Here is a 17,377-nt window from a genome sequence, read left to right as displayed (position 1 = left end):
AAAAAACTTAGTTCAATGCCTAACACATGGTTGCCCTCCATACATTATAACAAATTCAAAGCAAAGGAGGGTTGACAATGATAGACATATGTTCACCCTTTCAGTCTGACTCATTTGTTAACAATGACCACTATTTGGTTACTTTGTTTACTCCTATTTACATATTTAGCCAGAAGTCTGGCAACAGTACAAAGAAGAATATTATCTTATCAAAGCCTTCCCACTAACACCACGCCTCCACTAGCCCAGGCTTGGGTTTCTCATCTATGATGATGGTAGTAAGAGATCACCTCTGCTTAAACTATTCTTTCCCGTCAGTTTCCCTGATTGTGTTCTAAGAGGTGGAACTGGGGAAGATGCACAGGGGCTGTATGGTGGCTACTTTGCCTCTCGTGAGTGAGTTTTAATGACATTTCAATAATGGATTTCAAATGCTGTACCGTTTTCCAGAATATCAAATCACATTAACAAATCATTTAAAAGCCAAATATGTTTGAGCTTAAAATGTGATTCACTTATATAGGAGCAGATATCATTCATGACACACCATTTATAAATACAGAAATAGTATTCTAAAACTGAATGAAACACAAACCAACTATAGGTATGTATTTGTCACTCAATAATTAATTAATTACAATGTTGCAGGGTATGATACACATCTACTCCCAAGTCTCATTAAAATGAGATATACAACAGATGATGATAATTAAGGTTTCCCATTCAAAAATAAACAGAAAAAGGCTATCTGTATAGCCTCTTTGAAACCAGTTTACACTTATAATGAAAGCAGCATGGTAACAAAGAAATGAAGGGGGAAAACCTGTTTAAGATCCTAGGGCTAGAAAAATCACTTTTCTCTATCTTGGAATAAATCTTCCATGCTCATTTTGATTACTCCACAACTTACATATCTTTAGCTACTAACAAATTTAAGTAAGATTGTTCTTTTAAAGATTACTTTGGCAATTTTTTATAGGCATCATTTGGAAAGACTCGAATTCAGTGAGAAGAACCTATGTTATTCCACTAAATATTTGTTTTCCCTCTCTGCCTGACCTCAATCATTCCATCTTTGAAAAATATGGAATTTTAAGAGCCAATTTAAACAAGATGGTGAGACATACATATACTAAGAAAATTCTAGTATGTACAAAAATTAGATAGACAAATAATTTATGGATTTCAAACTCATTTCAAAATTCCATACCTCTATAAAAGTATTGATAACGTTAAGTAAAAAATGCAAGGAAATAAATCTTTAAAAAGCATTTCCTGCTGAAAGTGGATTTGCAAAACAGTGTTTTCAATCCTTGACGGAGATAGGGAGTGGAGGGGCACTCCAGGTGGTCGTTTTATTATCAATCATCCATATTTATGCACATGTATATGCATACATTCCTTTGTGTGCTCCAAATATTATATAATAAAAATGTTTACTGTTAAAACTACGTGAGCAAGGTCAACATGAACACTGAAAAATCATGTTGATGGTATGCACTCTTGATATGCTATCATGAAATGGTATTTACCTCTGTGGTCTCCCTCCTCAAAACCCATAACGCCAGTCTAATCATGAGAAAAAAACATCAGACAAACTCCAATAGAGGGACATACTACAATATATCTGACCAGCACTCCTCAAAATTATCAAGTTCATAAAAAACAAGGTTAGTCTGAGAAGCTGTCACAGCCAACTGTGGAGACATGACAGTTGTCTCCTAAGGAGACATGACAACTAAAGGTAATGTGGTATCCTGGGATAAAAAAAAAAATTTTGGTAAAACCAAGGCAATCTGCATAAACTATGGCTTAGTTGTTAATAATAGGAGAAACTGCACAAAGGGCACAAGGGAACTCTGTACTATCCTCTCAATTCTTCTGTGAATCTAAAACACAAAGTTTACTATTTTTCAAGAAAAGATGTGTTTAATCAGGCTCTAGAGTCAGATTGCTGGTATTCAAATACTGGCCTTCACAACTGTCAGATATCTTTGAGCAAATTATCAAAGTTTTATAGTTCTGCGTTTTTCATCTAAAACTGGGGTAACAATATTATCTACTTTACAGATTTTTCTGTAGGGACTAAACCAGGTAAGACATGTAAATCACAGATACCTAACAAATATTCTATAATAACAGCTGTTAGAATTATTATTTTTACGGAGGGTACTGTTTCAGCCACAACAGAGTAGCTGATAACACCTACTCACCATACATAACCATTAAATCTGGTAAACTCTATGTAAAAATGTTGTTTGCGGATCTAAGACAGTAACCAATGCATATCTACAGTCCTTGAAAGCAGAGACCATTCATCTCAGAAGTCTTGTTGAGAGAATTTTTCGAAACTATAAAGAAGAGAAATAGAGTCCAAGTGAATGATGGTCTCTCTGGATATAAAAGACAGAGATTACAATTTAAAGTTGACAAAGTGGCTCAGATTGCGCGAAAAACATCCCTGCGATGGGAGAGTTGCAAAGAAGTCCTAAAATTCTGCTGAAAATTCCCCTTATGTGGCCAATTCCTAATCGGCACTTGCACAGGTAGACTCCATGGGGCCTAGCAGAGAATAATTTCTGGGAAGCTGGAGCAATGAGCAGAGATTTCAGAAGCTGCACTGCACTTAGAAGATTAGATGTGAGGTAGGCTAGAACAAGGAGACCTTGGTGAAGACCATGCCTATAACCTAGGAATAAAGACAAAACTGAACTAGAACTGCCCTAACAAAGCTTTACAATCTCCAGAAGAGCAAGTTGATTTCCCAGTAACACACATGCTTGCCAGAACAAATTTTAATATTCTTTGGAGGAAGCTAAAATAAACTAGAGCTTTTATAATGCTTTGTAAGTAACAGATGGCATACAATAAAATATTACTTGACAAGAACACAAAGCAGCAAAAATAAATAAATAAATAAATAAATAAATAAATAAATAGACTACCCATAAACAAGAGCAAAAAAAAATCAATTTAAACAGACCCAGAAATGATCCATATATTGGAATTACCCTGCAAGGATTTCAAAGTAACTAAGATTAATATATTTAAAAAATAGAGGAAGAGAAGGAAACGTTGATGAAAACTGGAAAATTTTAACATAGAATTGGAATCTCAAATAAAAAAACAATTTTTAGGCTTCCCTGGTAGCGCAGTGGTTGAGAGTCCGCCTGCCGATGCAGGGGACATGGGTTCGCACCCCGGTCCGGGAAGATCCCACATACCGCGGACTGGCTGGGCCCGTGAGCCATGGCCGCTGAGCCTGCGCGTCCGGAGCCTGTGCTCCGCAACGGGAGAGGCCACGACAGTGAGAGGCCCGCGTACCACAAAAAAAAAAAAAAAAAAAAAAAAATTTTTACAATTTTACAATATAGTACTTGAAGTTAAGAATTAATTGATTTAATATGAGATGGGAAGAGCCAGAGACAATATCAGTGACCCTGAAATGAAGTAAAAAAATATCCAAACTGAAGCAAGAGAGAAAAATGGTGAAGTACTACCATAATCATCTCATACTTTGTAATCACATTACTATTCCATTTCCCTATTCCTTATCTACTGACACACCCTACCACCATCACCAAGAAACCTGCTTGGAACATTTAGAAAACTACATATGGGTTATGTCAGCAGCTATGTCATCTGGGAATACTTACTCCATGAAACAAACAAAAAATTTGAAAAATGTTAACCCCATCCCTAGAAAACCAATGTGATGTAATGTACAAATATATGTACAGGACTACACTGTAGGTAATATTGCTACAGCTGCACGTGAGAGAACAAGGGAATTCAGAGCATGGTAAGATCACATGAGACAGGAATTATCCTCAGGGAGACAGAACCAAATGATGAGAGAAAGAGGAAGAAAATACTGTAGAGTCCAGGATGAACAAGAAATATTTTGGGACAAGAAATGGCTGATCCTTAGAGGGACATATCAATATGATAAAGCTATTGTAAGAAGAGTGGGTACCCAAATTTTCACAATAAAAACTTAAGAAAAAAGCACCCAAATTAAATTTATCAGCAGTTTACTTACTATCTGTAACTCCAGCAACATCCATGGCTAGGCTTCAGACAGTAATTACTTGTTACCTTATTGTTCTGTTCACTTGAGAACAATGTCAAATTTTTGAAAAACAATAAAAATTGCACTCTATCTTCTCATAAAAAAAATATAACTTCTAGCTTTAAAATACAACATTCACTCTTTTTCTTGGTTACAGCTGTATTATAAACTAGAAACTGGTCCTAAAGGTAAAAAAAAAAAAAGGATGTAGTAATCAGGTTTCTTAAATTACTGGGAAGGAAAATATCAAAATGTTAACAAGAGTTATTTTTGGGTGACAGATTTATGGCTATTTTTATTTCACCTTTATGTTTTGGTATATTTTCAAAATTTTCATAATAAACACACTTTATTCTAATAAGAAAAGTAAGTTATTTTAAAACTTAGTTTCAAGACTTTAAATTCAGGGACTAAATTTGATTTGTTATCTCATAAAATCAGTACTTCATAATTGTCTAGATTTCCAGAGAATATCTATCCCCACCAAAAACTTCAAAATCTGTACAAAGAAAACATTTTTGTTTGAATATTGCAATTTTCAATAAAAGATTTCCAAAAGAATCATATTAATAATTCACAAAGTTATAGCTTTTTGCTGATTTAGAGGTTAAGAAAGATATCATGGAAGTTAAGCTAAAAGTAACAACAAAAAATGTGTACTTAATTTTATTTAGCATGTTAACAGTTGCTCATTGAGATTTTGAAGGGTTTCTTTTTTTTTGGGGGGCCGTACGCGGGCCTCTCAATGTTGTGGCCTCTCCCGTTGCGGAGCACAGGCTGCGGACGCGCAGGCTCAGCGGCCATGGCTCACGGGCCCAGACGCTCTGTGGCATGTGGGATCTTCCAGGACCGGGGCACGAACCTGTGTCCCCTGCATCGGCAGGTGGACTCTCAACCACTGCGCCACCAGGGAAGCCCTGAAGGGTTTCTTACAGTTGGATTTTTTTAAATATCAGGAAGAATATTAAAAAAAAAATCAATATAAAGTTGCTATTTAAAATTTTTTATATCCTTGAACTGAATTATTTAGGATTAGAATTCACCATGGGTTTTAAACTTATCATATTTAGCTATTTCTCTATCACTTTGTAATTTCAAGATTAGGATGAAATATGCTATGCTTAGATCGGGGCTTCCCTGGTGACGCAGTGGTTAAGAATTTGCCTGCCAATGCAGGGGACACGGGTTCCATCCCTGGTCCGGGAAGATCCCACAGGCCACGGAGCAATGAAGCCGGTGCGCCACAACTACTGAGCCTGTGAGCCACAACTACTGAAGCCTGTGTGCCTAGAGCCCGTGCTATGCAACAGGAGAAGCCACCGCAATGAGAAGCCCGTGCACGGCAAAGAAGAGTGGCTCCCGCGCAGCAAGGAAGACCCAACACAGCCAATAAATAAATAAATAAGTTTATTTAAAAAAAAAAAAAAAAAGATGCACAAAAGTTCTATTACCATTATCTTTTAAAAACATAATTTTAAAATCACTCTAGAGTAATTAAGTCTTGTCAATGGAATCCTGTACTTTAGGTTTTTTGTATGATATATATATATATATATGTATATATATAATTATTATTATGTTTTTTTTTGGTTGATGGTAGGTTTCTTTCCCGTGGTTCTATCTATCATCTTCCATAGAGTAGTGAAGTCTCGATGCAAAAATTCTCATGGGACCTCTAAGCCTTTGGCAAGCTCTTTGGAAATCAGGGAAAATGGATTTCTTTACTTTGACAGAAGATTGGGAATGAAATGGCACCTCCATTATTCATAGCAGCTTTTTTCCCTGCTCCCCACCATCAACCTCACAATTTGAACAAGTAACGCCTGCAGTTTCAGAAGTAAATGACGAAGAAGTAGCACCTTGCAAGTGTACAAGTGGTCAATTTTTTGTAATGTCATATCCTCAGAATTCCTTACGGATCCACTGTCGCTTTCAGTTTTCTCAAAAGACAACTTTTGGCAAAAACCCAGTTTTGGCAAAACTTGAAGAACTTTTTAAAAGGTATATTTCAAAACATTAAACCCTATCATTGTACTACACAGATATCAGTACTTGAACTAAAGAGGTATAAACAAATTTATGGTATGCTGTTAGAATCAAATTTATGTGGAGTTTGTAGGATCTTGTCTCAAAGAATGGCAGGAAAAGCTATGACATCACTGTTCTCCAAATCTTTATAGACAACCTAAACGGAAATCTTTTGAGATTTTCATCTTCCATACACATCATTCCTAAAGAATACAATGTACTCTCTTAAAAGAAAATCTATAAATTTAAAATATACGTATAAATGTATTATTTAGGCTTTAGATGTCTCAAGAGACTACACAGATCTTTTGGAAGGGTAAACATTACATTGTCTCAGCAAATTCCATACAGAAAGCCTAATTCAAGTTCCATGAATTACAAAACTGTCCTGAAATTCAATTTCCTTATATTTTGGTATTAATATCTTTCTGCCACCCATCCTTGTTTTGGTGGACTCATGCAAAAATTATCTAAATGCCACAAAATTTCAATCACTCTAAACAAATAAAACCTGTATCTATATATGGCCATATACCTATCTATCCATAACACATGCAATATACAAAAATCCTAAGCTGTATACTTTAGAAACATTTTAAGTCTTGTTACATTTGTAAGGTAATTAATATCGTATCAAAATAATTAGAGGCTAAATTTCCTTTCTGTATACATTTTGCTGATATGGAAGCAAAAAAAAAATCTAATGGTAACACACTGTCCCCTAGTGGAGATGAAAAAAAAAGTTCGTTATTTGTAAATTTCCAAAACTGCAGGAAAAAAGCAGTCACTTACTAATAGTTTGCGAAAAACAAGAGTCCTCTCCAAATGAAAAGTATTTACCTCTTGATCATTTGAGCGAAACAAATGTCTCCTGAAAACCTCGACAACAAAATGCTAGTTAAAATACACTTGACTTTACTTACTAACGGAAGTACCACACAGCACTTTTCGTCTCCTTTATTCTCCATGCCTAGCACAAGGTCTTGCACGTACTGAAGGTTCTCAGTAAATATTTGTGAAACAAGATAATTAAGAAGAAAGAATTGGTCAAGAAACCCTGAGGGGGCAGCACTGTCACTCTGCTGCATAAGAACAGAGACTAAAGATTAGGAAAGACCCAAACTATGCAGCTCTCAGAGCCAGAGTGCAGTGGGGTAAAACTTGGGCAGCCAAAAGCACCAGACATCTGGCTTGAGAACGCGCATGTCATTATCGTGTCAGTTATTTCTAGATCTGGGACTTGTCACACTGTCATACTTTATTTTCTTACATCATTCATAATATCAATTCTCCCACTTAATAAAGTTGAAAAATCTGTCTCATACACAATGTTTCTTTTAATTAGCAAAAATGTTTTGATCCTATACAACTTATCCAACAGTTACCAAGTCCTGTTAGTTTTCTACTGTGACATCCCTCACCAGCTATACTCTGACCACTCTCAGTCTACATCCTTACCATCCTGTACCTAGATTCCTCAAGGATGTCTTAACTGGCTACTTCTCTCTGCCCATGGCTACTGTTCTACTCTCACTAGAACAACCATTTTCACTGTGTCAAACCCACATTACTTGCAGCACAAACTTCATCTTAGCATTCAGGACTATGCACAGTCAACCTAATCAATCCTTCTGGCCAGTTTCCACTCCTTTACTATACAGAATCCACTTCTGTGGCCATACTGATATAATCACTGTTTTCTCTTCTCCAGTAAAATGGTTTCCCAATAATTGTCTTTCTAATTCACGTCAATTTTCAAATACCTGGCTGTGATGACTTCCTCTTATGAAATCATTTACTTTAGTACACATGAGTAATTTGCATTATCAGAGTTTGCCTCACAATCTCTTACCGTCTTGCTAGGTTTGCATACGTATAGATCCTATTTTCTTAGCTAAATTGTAGACAGTAAAAGGCAACTCTCCCAAATTAAATTCTAAAATCAAATAAAGTACTATACCTATAGTAGGTGCTCAGTAAACTAACCAGATTAATCTGCTAGTTACTTCTATAAAGATCTGGCTTTATATATAACTATTAAGACAGCTTTGAAGCATCGATGTTTTTAGATAAAGGATATATCACTATAGAAATAACTCCCTAAAAACAAAAATAAGAGAAAAACTTGTATCTATACTTGGAAACTGAAAAGGTGTGAAAAACTAGAAATTTGTGCTACATGATTCCTCTCCTATGAAAGAAAGCCTGGTCTCAGAGATAAGTGTAGGGACACTGATAAATTTACACTAATATACCCAAGTCAGAAGGATAAAGGCAGACAATGAGGCAGGCATTCTCTTATTTGAGGTGGTTGCATAAGCAGAAAATCTGTATACCAGGTGTTGGTAGGCAATGACTCCTGTTTCCACAATGGGTGAGAAAAGATAGGGTGGACAGAAAGATTATTCAGAAGAGTATCTTCTTGAGTGGATGGCCCAGGCGTTAGTAGAAAAATGTACTGATAATTTCTCTTAGAGCATAAAGATTGGTTGAATTTTTCCCATAAACTTACAAACTTAAATCAAGGAAAGATAACTAAAGTAGGCCAAATTCAAACATAACTTCTTGGTAGCAGCATGTGTGTGTGTGGAAAGGGGGGAATTACTATTGAAATAGTTTTGAGCAGTTAAAAAAGAAAAAGATGTCTGGTTAATGACCATTAGACTCTTAAATATTGGTTAGATCGGTAAATAGTATCCAAAGCTTTCATCTCACATTTCCACAGAAAAATATTTACCGTTGTATTAAAACGTCTATCTCCTTCCAAGAAGAAGACTTTCAATTGCAACTTACAAGAGGAGTTCTATCCTGACCAGAATGGTGCCAATTTTTAAGTGTCTTAACTAGCAGAAAATTAGCCTGACAAAGCTCCCTCCCACAATGAAGAGCAGAGTTCTTTTTCATGGAGAAGGACACATGGTAGAAGATTACCTACAGGGTTTCTTCCTAATAAGAAGGTAGATAAAAATCAGCAGATATGTGAAACAATTTTCTAGGTGGAAAGAACCTTCTGGAATCATTAGAATTAACTATATTTCTCTGAAATGATGTTGCTAAGTGAAAACAAGATTCAAGAAGATACTTTGAACATAGAAGTGGGAACAAAGTAGGAATAATTTTATGTCTCTAGAGATTCATATAGATATTAAGTAAATGTATTTTAATTAAATATCTCATTGGAAGTGGTATACAACCTACCTATTCTATATAAATTTGACTTAGATAAATGGAAGACAGACTTGAAAATCTCTAGAACTCAGAAGAATAAAAGACTTAAAATAATAAGAAGAGAGTCAAGACATTAATTAAAGAACCAAACTGTATAAGGGAAACTTGGGGAGAAAACACAGATAATACAGAAGTCATTATAAATAAGTAGAAGAAAATTCCGAGTTGAAGAAAGACCAGTGTCTGCAGAGACACAGGTATCATTTAGACCCTTGCAAACTTAGTGAAAGAACCCCCCCCAAAACAAGCCATATTCTGATGATACTTTCAAATTTAAAGATAAAAATTCAACAGGCTCCATCAGGCAATACAGATTATTTTCAATAGTTAAGAATGGCTGATGTGTAACTTCTCTGAAATATTAAATACCCCAAGAAAATGGGATCTAAGGAAAAGATTGTTACCTAGGAATCCTGGCTGACTGTAAGAAGGACAAAAAAGCAGACATTGTGGGATATGCAAGGGCTCTGAAAGCATACCCATTAGCAGAGTCTTTCTTTTTTAAAAAAAAAAAAAGTTAACTTATTCAATAACGAAATAAATGAGGAAAAAAAATAAGAACAAGACTCCTTTCAATGACTGTATTTCAGGAACTTACCTGATACCAGGATGTAAGTTATATATTAAGATATGAATAGAGAGATGTTTTTTTCCCTTAATGGAATACATAGGTGGGCAAGTCAGACAAACACATAAACACATATATGCATTCACAATAACAAGTTATGAAGAAAACAACAAACCAGTTTAGTATCAAAATGAAACCAGCATTAGAATTTCTAGGCACAAAATAATTTGAACCTATGTAAAAAAAATCTAAATAAACAAACATGGATCCACAGAAATGAGCAGTCTCTTAAACAAGAACAGACTTGAAAAATAAGAAATACAACTTTTACAAATAAAAAACATTACAAATTTAAACCAAAAAAAGCCTCAAAGGATGGATCAAACAACAGATTAGACACAGCTGAAAAGAAAATTACTGAAACTGAATTGAAGAAATCACTCAGAATTCATATTAGAGAAGACAAGATATGGGAAATATAAAGAGGTTAAGAGATTTGGCAGACATGATAAGAATGTTTAATATATATTTAATCAGAATCACAGAAAGGGAGGATAGAGACAATGGGGAAAAATAATATTGCTTAAAAAAGTCCAGAATTTATAGCACACAGGAATTCATTCATAAAGTAAACCCAATGAATTCTGAAGTGGATAAAAAGGAAACTCAACAAGTAGACAAATTTCAGGGAAACCATGGAACACTAAACATAAAGACATGATCCTAAAGCAACTAGAGAGAACAAACCAACAGAGGACCAACAGTTACCTTGACAACACTTTTTCTCACAGCAATAATGGTGGCAAGAACACACTGGCATATCTGCAAACTGCTAAGAAAAAAAGCCAAAAAAAAACAAAAACAAAAACAAAAAAAACCCTAACTCCCTCCAAAAAAAACCTATCAACCTAAAATGCTTATACCTCCTACCCACAAACATTATTTATCAAAAATGAAAACAGAAGATGGGCTCCCTCAGATAAACCAAACGTAAAATTTTATTCCTAAAAATACTCTGGCACTAAGGGATGTACCTCAGGTGGAAGAAAGATAATTTCAGAAAGACAATCTAATAAGTCAGGAAGGCATGGAATATAAAGAAGTAGCTTTAAAATGAGTATACAAATCTAAAACAAGAAGTGTCTTAAGGAAAAAAGGTAACGTACTATTTTTGAAATATTTTGTAAGCCTGAAATTGTTTCAAAAATTTCAAGATGAATAACAGAGAAAAAAACTAATGAAAACCAAAATCTTAATTAAACAGTTAAGAAAAAACATGAGAAAAGTAGAACACACAGAAAGCAAAAAATAATGTGAGAGTAACCACTCCAAATACTTTTTTTAATTTGAATAAATGTAAATGACTAACTAAGCCCATGGGTAAAAACACAAAGATTGTCGTGTTGGATTAAAAACTAAACACAGCTACATGGCCTTTATAATAGCTACACATAAAATACAAGGACACAAAAGGCTGAGAGTCAAGTGACTGAGAAGGGTAGATCAGAGAGGCACTAACCCAAAGAAAGCTCGGTTCACTGTATTCAGTATATTCACTATAAAAGTACAGACTTTAAGACAAAAAGCAGTATTACAGATAGAGGGTCACTACAAAAGTTATAAAAAGTTTCCTTTACCAGAAGCACTTTTGGATATTGGGGGAAATTACAAACTCCATTTTGGATAAATCTGAGATTTGAGCGAGACATCCAAGACAAAATATGAAATAGGCAGTTATGAGTATAGAACACAGAAAATAGTCATTTTCAAATGAAGGGTATTTAAAACCATATGAGTGGGTGAGAATTCTGGGGGATCACACAGGACAGTGCTCTAAGAATCTGCGGCATTTAGGCATCTAAGAGACGTAAAGAAGCTGGCAAAGAGTCTGAGAAGGAGCAGACATACTTTGTAGGAAGAAATCAGGAGTGTGATATTTACAGAACCTGAGATAAAAGGGTCATAAAGAAGAAAATGATACCTATTTGTCCATCAATATTTACAGACTGTTATAGAAAAAAAATCACTCAGTTATACAGAGAGAAGGATAATTATTTTAATGGATTATAAAGCAAAGCAATGCTTTAATAATTAATAATTATTCTTCAAAGACAAGGATTTTTTAAAAATATGTAAACTATATCACAAAATGTTGGAATATGAAGAGGGCTGAAAGTCATACTGAATTTCTTATTTTACACAGTCAAGCCAATATATATTAAATCATCAATGATTTTAAGTTAACAAGCAAGAGAAAAAGTAGATATGCATATAAAACACAAAAAACAATCAGTAGTAGTATGAAACAGGATATCACCTTACAAAACCACTAGGGGGAAAAAAAAGCAAAGAAAATATCACACATCCTATGAGGTAAATTCCATTAACTAGAAATTTAAAACCAAGGCAGCTTGAGTAACTTGTCCAAAGTCACACAGATAATGACTGAAAAATACAGACTTGAAATCAGGATCAGAATATAGAGAGTCCAAGCACTTAACAACTTTAGGGATAATCTTATCCAAGAAAACATGCTTCTGAATGACTAAAGTTTAGACCCATTAATTTTTTTGCTCAGTTTAATATCAACTTAAAAATATAATCCCTCCTGCAGTTTTTTAATGACTCAGCAGCAATAAGTTGGACGTGTGGTGTAACACACAGCATGGTATGCATGCCCAGCCCCCAAAACAGCAAAATAAGTAAATAAATAAAAACAACCAAATTAACTTATGTTTTATGATGTGAATATAAACTGATGAGAGAATTAAATCTCTCGGGTCAATAACAATAAAAAGTCTAACTTGGAAATTGAAACACTGATTCCGGAATTTGTGACGTCCAGACAAAAGGTAGAAGCCAGCATTTTTCAGTGAATATTGATGGAGGAATAAAAAAGGAGTTCTGTAAAACAGATGTAGGGGACATAACACAAATATTTATTGAGTCAAATGTCACTTTCTCTTATAGTTTATGTTGTCACACATATACATTGCAAAGGTAAGCAGGAAGCCTTGTCAATTTCAGTAACTATCATGCCATAAAATGATAAGCCATAGGGAACAACATATACCAGAGTCAAATTGCTAAAGCAAAGGCAAAAATTAAAGTTTAAACCAAAACATACATTGATTTGACCGTCATGGTTGGTTGGGTTTGGCATGATCCCTGGCAGGATCTGTTTTATATTGAGACATGATGAACGTTTGCTTTCTGTGCTGACATGTTTTCAGTGAGGTGTAGAACATAGAAAAGGGTAGGCAACATTTTAATTATTTCTCCAGCATTATAATACACTGAAAAAGATCTGGGGAGAACACAAATAAGCAGCACATTAGAAATCTCCTGTGGCACTCTGGAAACCTTACAAAGGAAGCACTAACATGTTTTCCATTCACCCAGCCTAAGGCATAATTCTCCAGCTTCCTGGATATACTAATTTCATAAAGAATAATTTAAGTGTTATATAGAACACACACGATCAAAAGGAAAAGAAAACCTACAAAATCTTTCTTCCTTTTAATTGTTTATTCATTCTGATTGGGATTGGAAGGCCTTTAAAAGACAAATAAATGCCTGATGGCTATAAATAATTAAAATACTAGCAGAGAGGAGTAATAATTACAAGAAAGAAAATGTCTGTCTGGATTATATACATGTCCAATGAAAACAGCAAGAGACACTGCTATATGGTGAACACTAAATCATATAAGCAAAAATGATTGATAATCTTTATAGGAATATATTAAAAGACATTTAAAAGTAAACTCAAGTTCAATGATAGGAAGTTCTTATAAGTAATTATGTACATCATTCTTATAGGAAATATAATCCTCTCACAGAATGAACTATTTATTTCTGTGACTTGATAAATGAAAGGAAAACTTACACTAAAAAATCTAGCCTGCTCAGATTTTTTTTGTTTGGATTCAAGCATTTTACTTGGAAATAAGTTCACGTCACTGCAGGACAAAAACAAAACAAAAATAAAAGCACACACAGAGATTTACCTAAGAAGACTGTAGCTTACAGTGACATTCTTCTGGATATTGTATGTCTCGTTTATAAAAATAAGCATTGTGAATTTCAGGGAATGAAAGCTTGGGGAGGTTTTTCTAATTATTATGGAAGAAACCTTGGGTTTTGTTCTTCATGGTCTCAATAATCAACACTGAAGGGACATCGTGATTTACAATCATTATGTTCCTTCTGAGGTAAAAATTTCTTGTACATCCGTTTATAGCATGTTATCTTTTTGCTTTCAACTAGTTATGTGCTGTTTAGAAGGAATAAAGTGGATGTTTTGTGAGGGAAACAAAATACAAATGTTTAATCAAAGAGTAAACAATTCCTTGGTTTTGACTAGGCACATTTTATTTTTTATTTCCTATTTAAAAACATTTTTTAACCATTAAAAAAACTGATGTATAGTGAATTTACAATGTTGTGTTAGTTTCAGGTATACAGCAAAGTGATTAGTCATACATATATATATATTCCTTTTCAGATTCTTTTCCATTATAGGTTATTACAAGGTATTGAGTATAGTTCCACTGTGTACACAGTAGGTCCTTGTTGTTTATCTATTTTATATACAGTAGTGTGTATATGTTAATCCCAAACTCCTAATTTCCCTCTTCCCCCTAACTAGGCACAGTTTTCAGAGAACACAAGATAGTGTGGAGTTTTTAATATCTCATAACATTAGTCTGTTTGCTTATAATAGGCTTATTAATCCAAAAAAAGGGAGTTATGGGAAGATTGTAAATATGATTGATTAATACTATATTTTAATATACTTAACATTTAAACTCTCTAAGAAATGACACTAAGCTTCTCAGGATTTATGCGTCTGCCCTTCTATAAAATTAATTAGTAGTCATTTCCTGCCATGTGATATGTTGCTAATTCCTAGGGTATATAAAACAGCAAAAAACCAGTTTAAGTTATAGAAGAGGAATACTGAATGTATGAGCCGTAAGGGACTCAAATTTCAGATAAGTCCAAAGGCAAACTATGTTAGACTCATGAGGACCTACTTGTTTGTTGAGAAACAAGACTCAGAATCCTCAGTAACTTAGAGCTGTGTCCAGCAACATCCACGTTCACATCAACCACAAGAGGCCAAGAATATATTTTAGAAATAACTGTTTTATAGGTCTTAGCAGAGGATTGCCCAACATGCTAGGCCACCCAATGGATATCATGTGATGATAATGATGAACTCTAAAATATGGATTGTATGCCAAGCTGTATGGTGCTTAAGAGACATGGGAAGAAGTCACCATGCCACATTAAACTATGAATATCCATGGATTGGGGATTTAAAAGGAATATCGATTTTGAGGGGTTTTAACTACTTCACTTACAACCCTCTATATTTTAGAAAAACAACTTGACAAATTGAGGGACAAAATATGTAAAGGTTTACTCAAGCACCAAAAAACTGACAAAATAACATTTTTATTAAATAAATAAAAACAAAGCAAAAATTGTGAATAAATTTGACTTAAATAAGAAACATCCTGATTTTAAACTGCTAATCATCTCTTTTTAAGAGCCACTCAGAAAATGAATACCTGAAATGGCATTTAAAATAAATCTTTTTTTTTTAGCAACTTTATTTTTAACATCTTTATTGGAGTATAATTGCTTTACAATGTTGTGTTAGTTTCTGCTGTATAACAAAGTGCTCATTGTGGAACAAGGAAAGGAAGCCACAAAAGAAAGAGGAGTTCCATTTAGTTCCAAACTAAAACTAAAACATGATCTTTTAGAAGTGTAAATAAATATAGAACAGAGTTTTTGTTACTTTAAATATAGTAACTATTAATTTTTTTTTTTTTTTTGCCAGTAATAAAACAGTACCAAGCATAGTCTTCACCATTTACTCTCGGCCATCTATGTAATGTACATTTCATCTGAAAATAACTGATTTGTTTCATGTAACCCAACAGAATAATTCAGAAGCTCATTAAAAATAAACTCATGAATCAGCGAAAGAGTAATCACCACAAATTTGAAGATAATGTGAGAAAGAAAACAGCCAGGAATGGACGAGCTTTCAAAAATGGAATTATGAGTAATGAGAATTAACATTGTGGACTCTTTGGACCATCTTCCCCAGCCCCCCTCCGCAAGTAGTTATAAATTCTAAGTACAACTTTAATTAAGACATCAACTGATTTTTTAATTTTGTGAAGTAGGTTGTCTAATGGATGTTGACTTAAAGAACAAGACTATTTTTATAAGGATTTCTCATTTTAATAAATCATTGAGAGGCTGGATCAGATGGTAGCCTGATGACACATGCTCCCCTCATTTTAAAACTCTGCAAATGTGTATTGGTAATGATGGTGGAATTAAATGCACTCTGGAAATACACACATGCACACATAAATGCATATATGATGATACTGGAAAATAAAGAAGAATGCTATGATATGACTAGAAATTTTGGAGAATTTCTGAGAAACAGAAAAAGATGGAATCAGACCGGAAACAAAAACCATAGACCAAAACACATACAAGTTAGGACTCTGTGAAAGACAATTCTGGATTGACTTAAGCTGAGGATGAACAAATTCCAGGAGCAGAAAAAGATCTTGGGCCAATCTTCAGGGCAAGTATTCATTAGCTATATTCTAAGGAGTCAACGGGATGGCCCATCCCCTCACTCCCCACCTGCATTAAAGAACTGGCAATAAAGATAGTTATTCAGAGCCTAAAGCAGATCATGTGGGCACCTGGTCCAGAGAAATAACCATGCTTTAGGTTGGCAGGAAATTCCAAAAAGAAAAGGGGTCCTCTATAAGGAAAACAAGCTATCAGAAGTAAATGACATTTACATAGTAATAATAATGTGGACACAATGCTGTGTTCACTAAAAGTTGTGGTAATATGGATGCAATGTTCTCTCATCATAATACATTGTGGAAAAAAGTTTATACTAGGTTTTCAAGTTTGCTTTCACCATATATGAATCTATTTTGATTTAACACATTATGAAATTAAAGAAAAAACACAACAGGAATTTTTAATTAGAGGCCAAAAAGCATTCAGTACTATTCAACAACTATCCCTGAGTAAGAATACAAAAAGGGATAAAAAGAAGTGGAACGAACACTGTTTCATTATGTTAAGAACTTCCCTTAAAGTTACAGAAAGCAGAAGGATAAATGGCATCACTACTATAATGTATCATTGCATTGGGTTTCTTAGCCAATGTAACAAGACAAGAACATAAATAAGATGGTTAAATATTGGAAAGTAAGACATAATCCATCTTACCTTTTAAATATAAAAGGTAATCATTTGAAAATATAAAAGAACCACTAATAGTGTTTAGCAAGTAGCCAAGTACAAGATCAATCCATAAAATAATGTGAGTTTTCCTACATAATAGCAATAACCAATTATAAAATTTAATATTTTAAAATTTCCACTCTATAAAATTTGATAGCTCTCAAAACACTGGCAAT

General features: G+C 34.1%; 1 protein-coding gene across 2 annotated transcripts in view; it reads right to left on the bottom strand.

Annotated features, from left to right (window-relative positions):
• The window catches only part of CRPPA (CDP-L-ribitol pyrophosphorylase A), a gene marked incomplete at its 5' end in the record, with an annotated part of 300,046 nt that overhangs the window by 3,046 nt on the left and 279,623 nt on the right, over positions 1-17,377 (bottom strand). The window contains one exon of one of the 2 annotated variants that reach the window (XM_082846265.1): positions 13,105-13,203. The exons of the other annotated variant lie outside the window; for it this stretch is intronic. Within the exon in view, the coding sequence (XP_082702391.1) occupies positions 13,183-13,203 (21 nt within the window). The 3' untranslated portion in view covers positions 13,105-13,182. Of the gene's footprint in view, positions 1-13,104; positions 13,204-17,377 lie in introns of those variants that run through there. 2 annotated transcript variants of the gene reach the window in all.

The sequence above is a fragment of the Leucopleurus acutus genome (assembly GCF_964270905.1).
Source record: "Leucopleurus acutus genome assembly, chromosome: 9".
NCBI classification, from domain to species: Eukaryota; Metazoa; Chordata; class Mammalia; order Artiodactyla; family Delphinidae; genus Leucopleurus; species Leucopleurus acutus.
This window is presented reverse-complemented; position numbering and strand designations above follow the sequence as displayed.